Source organism: Ascidia mentula, chromosome 8, assembly GCF_947561715.1.
Source record: "Ascidia mentula chromosome 8, kaAscMent1.1, whole genome shotgun sequence".
Classification (NCBI taxonomy): Eukaryota; Metazoa; Chordata; class Ascidiacea; order Phlebobranchia; family Ascidiidae; genus Ascidia; species Ascidia mentula.
In genome coordinates, this window is record NC_138573.1 from 17,617,205 (window position 1) to 17,630,128 (window position 12,924).

The following is a 12,924-nucleotide window of genomic DNA, read 5'->3' on the forward strand; positions in this document are numbered from 1 at the left end:
AGTTTTTCTCAACACTTTGAATAAATTTGTTAAATTTCTAGTAAATTTTTCCTCCACCGTCATTTGGAAAGCTTGCCTTTCAGTCATAGGATTTAAACACACCCAGGCATATTGCATAGATCTCTCCGCACAGCTTCTGGAACAGTGTTGTGCTGCGGTTCTGTTAATAGACTCAAGCATAATTTAGCGATTAACGCGCAAACACTGGCTTACAACTATCAAAATGACAGCGAAAATTTACACGTTAGTGCCAGACTCGCACCAAAGGGTACTCAGTCTGATTGCATTAAACTTTACCTCAAGTAAGCCTCGTCTTATGTGAACATTAGAACTGACACAAACATATTTCAACGTTTCATTCGTATGGAAGCAAATACATTACAAGTTACGTAAACAAAACTTTCTGCAATTTGACGAAACATGAAAAGCAACCTGACAGTCTTAAACGTCACAGTAACCATTAAAATGTCAGTCCTAGTTTTTCGCAAAACTACAAACATTTTTCTTGCCAACATGGCGAACGTCCATAAACTGACAAACCGTAGGTATGCGAAACTAAAACATTAACCTTGTTTTGGTCCCGATTAGTGACCTCTGTATTTTCAATATTCAGCTATAATTACATCGCTGTAGCCAGAGGCATTTTAAGGTACAAAGCTAAGCCTCACCAACACCACTTGTTGCATGCTAAGCCGCATTCTAGCTTAACTACTTCCGTTGACTGCTGACACCTTAGCCAACGATGCTGTGATTAATTTATTTGTGCTGTGATTTTAATTCACCGCTGCATATTTTACAGTTGTTAAAAACGTCCAAATTGCAAAAGTAGGTTACGCATGATTAATATCTTAGGATTCTTCATTCATGTGAGCTACATAATCGAGCTCAATTTACCTCGAGCAAGAAACAAATGAAGAACAGAAATTGAAATATATACACAACCACCAAAAAAATGCAATTAAGCAGTTGGAAAGGTTTGTGCCTTGAAAAAAATTATTTACACATAATTATCACTTTTCCACGTTCTTTCTTTCAATAAATCAATCTGGCGTTTGTACTTTGGAGAGTCAAAGTATTAGTTTTAGATATGTTATGAAATACCGCTTTGCTTTATAACGTTTTGCCTACTACCACATACACTTCATTATTCCATTGCATAGTCAGCAGAGAAATAATTTCCACACTGTAATAAAAAATATCAATTGATTCGTTTCAATGTGGAATCCATACGTGAGCGTTCTTGACCTAGTCCAGGGAAATAATTAAACCAGCGTTGACAATGTCAAGGTTCGAGTTCAATTTAAACACTTCAGACTCTCTCTTGACATCCACTAACCAATAAAGCCTAAAACACGTACTTAAACCTAGACAAGGCAAATGTACGGTCATCAGATGGTAGCGACAGTGCATTTTTCCCTAACGGGGACGTGCGTTATGGTCCTGATGTAAAACGCGCATTGTCGGGCAAAGGTCCCTCCCTTCTCGTCAGTCACACCTCGCGAAAACCTGTTATTTACAGGAACTCTGAGCGGCGTGTTCGCAAACTGAGTGACGAAAACGAACAAAAACTACCTCTGAATCCGATGTGTGTAACTCAAAAACACCTATATTATAAACACCCATATTATTTTTCCAAACCCCTTCAAAATCTTTATGTAACGTTCTTATCAGATACAGGCTGTACATATTTGTTTGCTAAACAACACCACCGAAACTAGTTGGCCTCCTATTTTTGCTTCACAAAAGCCTTGCCCTTTCCTGAACGTAGTTCGATCCATTGAAAATCTCCTAACATTAAAGGAATGATAGATTAAACTTCTCAAGTTAGTCTTTGTCTCAAGCCGTCTAAATATCTGATGGATTATGCTTTGAAGTTTGCCAAATTCCTTCTCAATAGCGCTATTACGTGTCCACTCGTATCATTTGACAAAATATCTGATGATATAATTTAAAATTTAGTTTTTTAACGTTATTCGCCTGTTAATATTGTGTAAAAGCATGTCTATTTGAACAGTAATACATTAGTCAACATTTCCGTTTGTTCATTACAAGACGCCGCCAGTATATAGAACTTTACTTTGTATTTTCAACGAATATATCCTACTGACACGCAATATTTACTTTGTATCTTTGCCGTGGTTCTTCTCTTTTGATTTTTCGCTGGCGGCATTCGAAAGCATTAAAATTGAAGGCGATTTGCGGCAGACGATAAATACACGTAACATAAGTCAAATTTTCATAACCACACAAAACGTTTCGGGATATTTCAGTGAGTTGATTCTTATTAGTCTGGAACTGCCTCACTCAGTAGAGCCTGGGTGAAATTTGCCCTCCTACTCGGATTTCTATTTCATTTTTGCGCAGTTTGTGTCCACCTGAGGGCGATGATGAGCAACAACGCACACAATAACTTGTTAACGTTGATTTTATTTAACATTTCCTCCTTATCGTCGCCTACGTCTGTTGTATTTTCAAATTTTAGTTGTTACTAACGATGGATGACGTGTGAAACGGCGATTGGTGCTATCACGTCCGGAGAACTGATTAAATAATATACAATGTATGGTGTTCGCTTCCATTTAGAGAAACCACTCGTTTTCAATCCGAAAGATTTCATCAAACTATCAGTTGCCCTGAATTTTAATCAAACAATCAGTTGTCAATATACATATAGTACGGGAAAATGCCGTAGGTGTGCACTCTTTTCCTTTTCCACAGTGGAATTGTTTTGATGAAGCCTCCAATAACAAATTCCGCGTTTTTAAAGGCGGAATCTATATCATGTTTTTAAAGTGTGCAGCAGCTTGGGTGTACCAACAGTTTAACATCTGCATGTCTGCATACATGTTTTTGAATTACTGCTGGTTAAAACTTTATTGTTTTTCAATGATACTGACCATGTCTTATATACATAAAAGTTGGCAAAATCTACATAGCTGTAAAAATAGAGATATCTACTTGACAAATTGGAATCAGTCCTAGGTAGGATAATTTGTTTTTGCGCCGCTGCTATGTGAGAAGACCAGCAGTGGTGAGTGACAAAACGCACGGGTTTTACGCGTATCCTTTTCCCTCCTGCGCCACATTCCAGATACCGGTTTGCTGACACAACCACGCCCATATTACACTGCAGCACTTTTATATCGTGGTATAGTAAAATCTTTGGGAAAAATCAATGACATTGCTTTTATTTCAAAACAACTACTTTCATCCAATGTCTTTTACCACAACTAGTACATTGCGGCTCATGCTGCCGACCCTTTCATCTGCTGTGTACGGCAGACACAGTTTAAAGCTTCTCGACGACAACACCTCTACCTAATATACGAAAGCGGTTGTATATTCAAACCTTGTATCGAGTTACAATTGAGGTAATCGCATTAAATTATATATTCATGAAAATTCAACTTACTTCGTCATGGCAACCGACCAACCAGGTGTGTTCCAAACTGTTCCAGAAGTCTTATCAAGCCCCAGGCGGTTTAATTACAAATATACTTCCAGCTTCTAAGTGCCTTAAAGCCCTAACGTGGACACGCACGGGAAATCAATAAGACAAATTAAATAAACGCCACTGGTTGGCAGGTCCGATCTATTATTCTCTGCTGTAGATTTGTTTGCGCCAAGTAGACATCGGCCATTGCGACCGTTTATCTGTGTCAAATCGTTTTCTTGTGGCACGAGTGCTTAATGTAGTTGCAACAAACATCTAACTGTTTCCAAATAAACCCACATTTCGAATATTCAAACTTTTCTCTACATACAACAATCCCTTTCTAAACCTATCTTGATGATACAAACAAAGTTTTAGTATCTGAGAACCTACCTGTGTTGCCTATAACTGCCTGCTAAGCTAATAGAAAGCTGTGTTGTTAGTCTCTGTTTAATCTCAGTTTAGTCTCTGGTTAGCCTCTAGTTGCCAACTGTTTTGCTTTCCCGTATCTCCATTCACTTAACACTGCTTACCACTTACAAGAGGTGGACACGCTTCAAGAGTTTCAGTCGCCCAGTCTTGCCTTGTTAGCTAACATTCTATTGTGAACTTATTTGACCTCGAACACAATTTATTAGACTAGTTCAGTGGCGCCCCTGCGTGTCCATGACAATGATTTGAAGCTTTCTGAAGTTTCGGATTGGGGTCGGCAGGTTCTTTAAATGCAGGAAACTACGTATATCTCTGTTTGTATATATAACTTACCTTTGTACATTGTCTATAATTCTTGTGCTGGTAGATAAATGCTAAACAGGAAAGAAACCTAAGTGCGTTTTCAAACACGTTCTTGCCTACACATTGACAAAACCAAGCCCTTCAGAATCGAACTCTCTATGGAGTGTCATTCAAAGCTGCACTTGGCGAAGCAAAATCTATTCGAACGTAAAGGGGGACATTTGAGCTAGGTTTGTTTGCCGAAAGAATCCCCGTATACCGTGCTGGGCATTGTAATTATTGTGTCCATTTCGTGTCTATTATGGATAAAATAAGCTGTTTGTTTTGTTTCTTCTTTCACCACCCATTAAATGTAAACATCGCCCCCTACGTCAAATTTTGTCACAATCTTAAAGTTATTCAAAAAAACGAATCCACAGTCCTTGTTTACACTGGATAAGTGACAATTTGAAAAAAACTAATAGAGGCGAAATGTTGCTATGAGAGAAGGGTTCAATCCACGACCCCAGTGACATGACGATAAAAACGTTTAGCATTAACAAATGTATAAAGCAACCAGGTAAACATTGTTTCAATTGAGTGACGCGAGAAACGTTTTCTAAATAGAATTCCAGGGAGAAAAGGGCTTGAAGAACTTTAAGATTGGGTAAGATTCTTCATGGCCACTGGTGCGTAACGGCGTGTCGGCAACTATTTTGCCCAATTGGGTCACAAACTACGCTCTACTTATTACAGTATGCTTGACTGCCTTTGAAGGTAAACACAGTAAAGTTGGAACAACACCATTGCTATCAGCAGGCATAATAACTACATAAGATCACTGTAATAACTATTGTCATAAAATAATTTCATATATGACAACAATCCAAGTATGTAGTTCTGACGCACAATACTTATACAGGTTGGATTATAGCAAAATTACAGGCTGCTGGATCAAGCTTTACATTTTATTGTTATATCGTCCCCTACTGCATTTCGCTTGTTTGAAAACTTTTGACAAATTTGCAGTTTTTCTCAACACTTTGAATAACTTTGTTAAATCTCTAGTCTATTTTCCTACAACGTCATTTAGGCTTGCCTTTCAGTCGAAGGATTTTAACACACCCAGGCATATTGCATAGATCTCTCCTCACACCTTCTGGAACAGTGTTGTGCTGCGGTTCTGTTAATAGACTCAAGCATAATTTAGCGATTAACGCGCAAACACTGGCTTACAATTATCCAAATGACACAGCGCAAATTCACACGTTAGTGCCAGACTCGCACCAAAGGAAACTCAGTCTGATTGCATTCAACTTTCCCTCAAATAAGCTTCGTCTTATGTGAACATTAGAACTGACACCGACATATTTCAACGTTTCATTCGTATGGAAGCAAATACATTACAAGTTACGTAAACATAACTTTCTGCAATTTGACGAAACATGAAAAAGCAACCATCAGACAGTCTTAAATGTTAAAGTAATCATCAAAATGTCAGTCCTAGTTTTTCGCCAAACTACAAACATTTTTCTTGCCAACATGGCGAACGTCCATAAACTGAAAAACTGTACATTAAAGTTGTTTTGGTCCTAGTGACCTCTGTATTTTCCATATTTTCTGCGTATTCAGCTGCTATATCTCGTTGCGTAATCCGTTGTGGACCTTCTCGATAATCCAGCAATAATTTTATCGCTGTAGCCAGAGGCAGTTTAAAGGTACGACGCTAAACCTTACCAACACCGCTTGTTGCATGCTTAGCCGCATTCTCGCTTAAACTACTTCCGTTGACTGACACCTCAGCCAACGATGTTGTGATTAATTTATTTGTGCTGTGATTTCCATTTACCGCTGCATATTTTACATTTGTTAAAAACGTCCAAATTGCAAAAGTATTTTAAGCATGATTAACATCTTAGGATTCTGCATTCATGTGAGCTACATAATCGTGCTCAATTTACCTCGAGCAAGAAACAAATGGAGAACAGAAATTAAAATACATACACAAATATACAAAAAAAATTGGAAAAGTTTGTGCCTTGAAAGAGGCAGAATTTAAACAAGCTTCTGGGCATAATTGCTATGTGATGTAAACATTGTGATTACATCGTAAAGCGAGAAAAATTAATTAAACGCACATGCTTATATCAGAAATAGTTTAGCGATTTTGTTGTATCTTGGGTGCTTCATAAAAACAAGTTTCATCAGTAGTTTGCATCAATTCAGTTGCTCGCTTGACATTGCGTTGATCTCAATGAACTATATTTGTGATCACATTTTGTTTTGATATTTCTTTCTTGTACAACCCTGGTAATTTGATGAATAAATGCGCTTGATTTTATATTATTCCGACATGAACATCATTGCAAAATCCGCTATGAATCGATAATCGCAACACAAATAAATTGAGCGAGCCGCATGACAACATCCTTGGCTGAGGTGTCAAGCGGAAATATTTAGGCGAGAATGCGGCTAAGCATGCAACAAGCGGTGTTGGTGAGGTTAAGATTCGTACCTTAAACTGCCTCTGGCTACAGCGGTGAAATTAAAACTGGAATGTCAAGATGGGCCACATCAGAATTTTTGTGGGTATTTGGCAAACTGATTACAAACAGGTTCACCCGGTGCTTGGGTTGGTGATAGCAAGTTGTTAATTACAGCGAATAGCCACTCATGATAATGAGTTTACAATTATGTTCTACTAGTATTGTTATCCAATCCAACCGTTTACCAGCGATAGGACGGAGAAATAGTTACAAAGAAGGGTCCTTACAGAATAAATCTATGGTTCGCAATAATACGTCATTACAGATGGCGGCGAATTTTGTGTAATGAGTCGATGCACAGAGGTGGGGGGAGGGGGACTTTTCATTTGTATGCTGCAGATCCGATTTAATAAAGAAAGGTTTATTTAGGTTGTTGTTTATATATTAGGTATGTTGCACCTAATCGAAATACCAAGTAGTCGGTATGCATCAAGCTTTAAAAATTACGAATGTTTTGGGTACGATTAAAAATAAATTTGATCAATCACCTAAAAATGGTAATTTTTCCATAATTAGTAAGTGCGGAATATCTTCGGACAAGAAGCTGTGCGTTTTGTTTTCAGGCAATAACATTGGTAACGCCGTAGACTGTGTTGTTGTGTTGGTTTCTAATACAGTAAAGCCCCTATAGACACCATGTTATTGGGGGGACGTATCAAAAGGATCAAAGTATCTTTTGCTTTATTAACATGTTGCTTGACGATGTTTGCCATTTTTGGATACAACTTGGAAAGATACTCACAAAGAAAAACGTACGATTGTCTGTTTATGTTGCGTTTCGACTGACCGTGTTGAAATTTAAATTAATATTGCCATGGAGAACTATATTTTCCTTGACTGTTTTTATCCAAATATTACTTGCGAAAGGAAGGAAATTTTCGCAGTATATTTTAACGCAAATAATATTATCGCGGCATTCGTGAATGTACAGAATCGTTCATACAATGAAAAAGTTTAGGAAGTGAGCGATGTTTTCTCTCATTATGTATAACTTGTGTGTTTGCTCTCTCGTCTGTCAACAGGCAAAGCATACAACTCAGATAATTCTGTGTGTGATTTAACGTATTTATCGACATTATCTAAATAACGATTCTGAACACTCAAAATCGCTTTCAAAAATTGGTAGATCTTGAAATGATTCTGTTTATTCATAAACCCGTATCACATGGTATACGCTGAATAAGTTAGTTAAACAAGTCGTTGAACATATGTAAACTTCCATAATTTGTTGATGGGAATATAATTTGAAGGCGTTTTGTCTTATTTGGCTACGTTGTTATTAGCCGACCATTAATTGTTCCTTTTTTTATTTCAGTAGACGGAATTTCAAAACCTTTTCTACCACAAAACCCATGGACGAATGCAAGCGACAAAACAATGTTATGTTTCTAAAAACTCACAAAACCGCAAGTTCGGCCGTTCAGGTTGTCCATGTTAATGCCAAAATGGAGATAAACCACCGTGTATATTTCTATGTTTTATCAGCGGAATAACAAGTAATTTGAAACTGTGAAGTCACGTATTTGAAGCAAGTTTTAAGTTGATGTCAACTGCAATTTCTTTGGAAAGGTTCATCAGATTGGTTTCATATCGTAACATTTCGATTTAAAATATAAATCTCGAGCAAAGTTTTCATCTTCACAGATTTTCACAACCAAGATAAATTGGTTCAATGACCAACGGGTCAGGATGCGTTTCGTTGTTTTCCTTTGTGGTCGCCATTTGCATATTGGGCCATGGGTTATTTAGGTTACCAACAACATTGTTATATTTAAGTATTTATTATAGAACGTTTTGTTCCGTTACGGCATACACCATAACCTGACGTTTGCACTGCCAACAAACAAACACAACTTTGCTTATCCAACAAAGTTTTACGCCAACGCCGTCACAAATCCATACGGTAAGACTTTAAAAGTCTAAAGTCGGAATGATTATTTATTTTTGTACATTTCATTGCTAAATTTGTAAATAAAATGCTACAAAGGGTTTTAAAATTTATGCACTTCTATATGTACCTTTAACGTTAACATTAGACACTATTTTTTATTTGCTCATTGTAAGTTAGTGATTTTTGTAATCTTGCAGTGAACAAAACGTTCAATATACTTTGCCACCACATGCGGTTCAACCAACCGGAAGTGACGAAAATAATGCCACCGGATACATTCTACTTTTCCATCGTTCGAGAACCCGGATCCTTGTTCGAGTCGATGTTCGATTACTTGTGGAAACTCGTGCCTGCATTCATGCGTGTCGGACACGGGGAATCCCCAGAAAAGTGGCTGGACAATGCGGAGGAATATTTTCGATCCAGTAGCCGCGGTCGTTCCGCTTACTGGTTCTTCGCTAAGAATCCACTGATGTACGACTTTGGTTACGATAACACGAATGAAACCGAACATTATATTAAAAATGTCATTCAAGAAATCGAGAAACAATTCGAGTTGATTCTTGTCTCGGATTATTACGAAGAATCGATGGTACTGCTCAGCGACGCCCTCTGCTGGTCACTGGATGAAGTTGCGTGTCTTAGTTTAAACGCAAGACCTCAAAGCAAAGTTGATTCCGAAGCAAAATCACGATTGAGTGAAAAAGCCCGACGTTGGAACCGCGCCGACGCCGCATTGTTCGACCACTTTAACGCCACCTTGTGGAAAAAAATTGAGAAGTACGGATTTGATCGGATGAGAGGAAGGTTAAATGAGCTACAAAATATTAAAAGCAATCTTACGGAATTGTGCATCGAAGGAGGAAAAGCGGTGGACTCATCCATGATAAAAGATCCACTGATGTTAAAACATTTTTACAAGCCTTCAGATGTCCCTGTTAATTCTTACAAACTTAAAAAAGAAGTTGAATCCAATTCTACTTGCAGGGAATTGGTGATGCCGGAAAACGCATTCAGTAACATCGTTTATGACTTTCAGTTTAAAATCAAGAATAGTCCTAAACCAAGCTGAATGTGGGGTCATAGGTATTGAAAAATATGCAGGTAAAAAACACTAATTTGTTTGTTTTTTTGCATGCAGGTATCATCAGTAGTTTGCATCAATTCAGTTGCTCGCTTGACATTTTCTTTACTGCAATAAAATATTTGGGACCATTGCCAGTTCAGCATTCAATTTCTGTTTTGATATTTGTTTCTTGTGCAACCCTGGCAATTTGATGAGTAAATGAGCTCGGTTTTATTTTATTCCCGCTTAGACATGAATGCAGAATCCTAATATGCCAATCATGCTTAACATGCTTTGAAGCTATGAATGGAAATTACAACACAAATAAATTATGCGAGCCGCATGACAACAACAAAAATGTGTTTTTTGGGGTTTATGATGCGGCTTCCCCCACTACACACCATGACATTCGTGGGCATTATTAAAGCGTGCAATGTATTAACTTGTTGATAAGCAAAGTGCAGCCAATAATATGAATTGTGTAAGCTGCATACCAATGGCCACTGTTTCGACCTGTAAGGTCTGATCACCATTGGTATGCAGCTTAAAAAACAACACATTGTTGTTGTTGTCATGTTTGTGTCCAGCTGAGGGCGATGCTGAGCAACAACGCACACAATAACTTGTTAACGTTGATTTTATTTAACATTTCCTCCTTATCGTCGCCTACGTATGTTGTATTTTTAAATTTTAGTTGTTACTAACGATGGATGACGTGTAAAACGGCCATTGGTGCTATCACGTCCGGAGAACTGAAATAAATAATATACAATGTATGGTGTTCGCTTCCATTTAGAGAAACCACTCGTTTTCAATCCGATTTCATCAAACTATCAGTTGCCCTGAATTTTAATCAAACAATCAGTTGTCAATATACATACAGTACGGGAAAATGGCGTAGGTGTGCACTCTTTTCCTTTTCCACAGTGGAATTGTTTTGATGAAGCCTCCAATAACAAATTCCGCGTTTTTAAAGGCGGAATCTATATCATGTTTTTAAAGTGTGCAGCAGCTTGGGTGTACCAACAGTTTAACATCTGCATGTTTTTGAATTACCGCTGGTTAAAACTTTATTGTTTTTCAATGATACTGACCATGTCTTATATATATATAAGTTGGCAAAATCTACATAACTGTAAAAATAGAGATATCTACTTGACAAATTGGAATCAGTCCTAGGTAGGATAATTTGTTTTTGCGCCGCTGCTATGTGAGAAGACCAGCAGTGATGAGTGACAAAACGCACGGGTTTTACGCGTATCCTTTTCCCTCCTGCGCCACATTCCAGATACCGGTTTGCTGACACACCCACGCCTATATTACACTGCAGCACCTTCATATCGTGGTATAGTAAAATCTTTGGGAAAAATCAATGACATTGCTTTTATTTTAAAAAGACTATTTTCATCCAGTCAACTAGTACATTGCGGCTCATGCTGCCGACCCTTTTCATCTGCTGTGTACGGCAGACACAGTTTAAAGCTTCTCGACGACAACACCTCTACCTATTATACGAAAGCGGTTGTATATTCAAACCTTGTATCGAGTTACAATTGAGGTAATCGCATTAAATTATATATTCATGAAAATTCAACTTACTTCGTCATGGCCACCGACCAACCAGGTGTGTTCCAAACTGTTGCAGAAGTCTTATCAAGCCCCAGACGGTTTGATTACAGATATACTTCCAGCTTCTAAGTGCCTTAAAGCCCTAACGCAGACACGCAAGGGACATCAATGAGACAAATTAAATAAACGCCACTGATTGGGAGGTCCGATCTATTATTCTCTGCTGTAGATTTGTTTGCGCCAAGTAGACATCGGCCATTGCGACCGTTTGTCTGTGACAAATCGTTTTCTTGTGGCACAAGTGCTTAATGTAGTTGCAACATTATTGGAACTATTTAGTTATATTTGGATTTTATTGTTGTTTTTTTTAGAATATGGAATGGGTACAATAATGATTTACCTTCATATATCAGCAAACATCCAACTGTTTCCAAATAAAAGCACATTTCGAACATTCAAACTTTTCTCTATATACAACAATCCCATTCTAAACCTATCTTGATGATACCAACAAAGTTGCAGTATCTGAGAACCTACCTGTGTTGCCTATAACTGCCTGCTAGGCTAATACAAAACTGTGTTATTGGCCTTTGGTTAGCCTCTGCTGAGCCTCTCGTTGCCAACTGTTTTACTCTCCCTCCATTCACTTAACGTATCTTCAGTCACTTAACATTGCTTACCACGTACAAGAGGTGCTTCAAGAGTTTCAGTCACCCAGTCTTGCCCTGTAAGCTCACATTCTATTGTGATCTTTATTTGACCACGAACACAATTTATTGGACAAGCTCGCTGGCGCCCCTGCGTGTCCATGAGTATGACTTGACAAAAACTTCACATATTCAATAAATGTCAATGATTTAAAACTTTTAGAAGTTTCGGATTCGGGTCAGCTGGTTCTTTAAATGTAGGAAACTACGTATATCTCTGTTTGTACATATAACTTACCTTCGTACATTAGCCATAATTCTTGTGCTGGTAGATAAATGCTAAACGGTGAAGAAACTAAAGTGCGTTTTCAAACACGTTCTTGCCTACACATTGACAAAACCAAGCCCTTTAGAATCGAACTCTCTATGGAGTGTCATTCAAAGCTGCACTTGGCGAAACAAAATCTATTAGAACGTAAAGGGGGACATTAGAGCTAGCTTTGTTTGCCGAAAGAATTCCCGTATACCGTGCTGGACATTGGCGAGTGTAAATACATGTGCAAAATTATTATGTCCATTTGGTGTTTCTATTATGGATAAAGTAAGCTGTTTGTTTTGTTTCTTCTTTCACCACGCGTTAAATGTAAACATCGCCCCCTACGTCAAATCGACAGTCATTTAAAAAAAGGCGAAAATGTTGCTATGAGAGAATTCAATCCGCGACAGTTGTAGCATGACGATAAAAACATTTAGCATTACCAAATGTAGAAAGCAACCCGGTAAACACTGCAACGCTTGAAGTAAGTGGCGCTAGAAACGAGTTTTTTTTTAAACAGAATTCCAGGAAGTGAAACACAGCACTTTAAGAGCGAGTATAACTTCCTCAGGGCCACTGGTGCGTAACGGCGTGTCGGCAACTATTTTGCCCAATTGGGTCACAAACTACGCTCAACTTATTTCAGTATGCTTGACTGCAGATGACGATAAACAAGAAAGTGGGGACAACACCATTGCTATTAGTAGGCGTAATAACTACATAAGATCACTGTAATAACTAT

General features: G+C 38.0%; 1 protein-coding gene across 1 annotated transcript; it reads left to right on the plus strand.

Moving 5' to 3' along the window:
- Nucleotides 1-223: 223 nt before the first annotated feature.
- On the plus strand, nucleotides 224-9,656 carry LOC145912153 (galactose-3-O-sulfotransferase 2-like). The gene is made up of 5 exons (XM_082999565.1): nucleotides 224-302; nucleotides 1,369-1,585; nucleotides 8,009-8,117; nucleotides 8,482-8,596; nucleotides 8,782-9,656. The coding sequence occupies exons 1-5, from the start codon at nucleotides 224-226 to the stop codon at nucleotides 9,654-9,656; spliced, it is 1,395 nt and encodes a 464-aa protein (XP_082855691.1).
- Nucleotides 9,657-12,924: the final 3,268 nt, after the last annotated feature.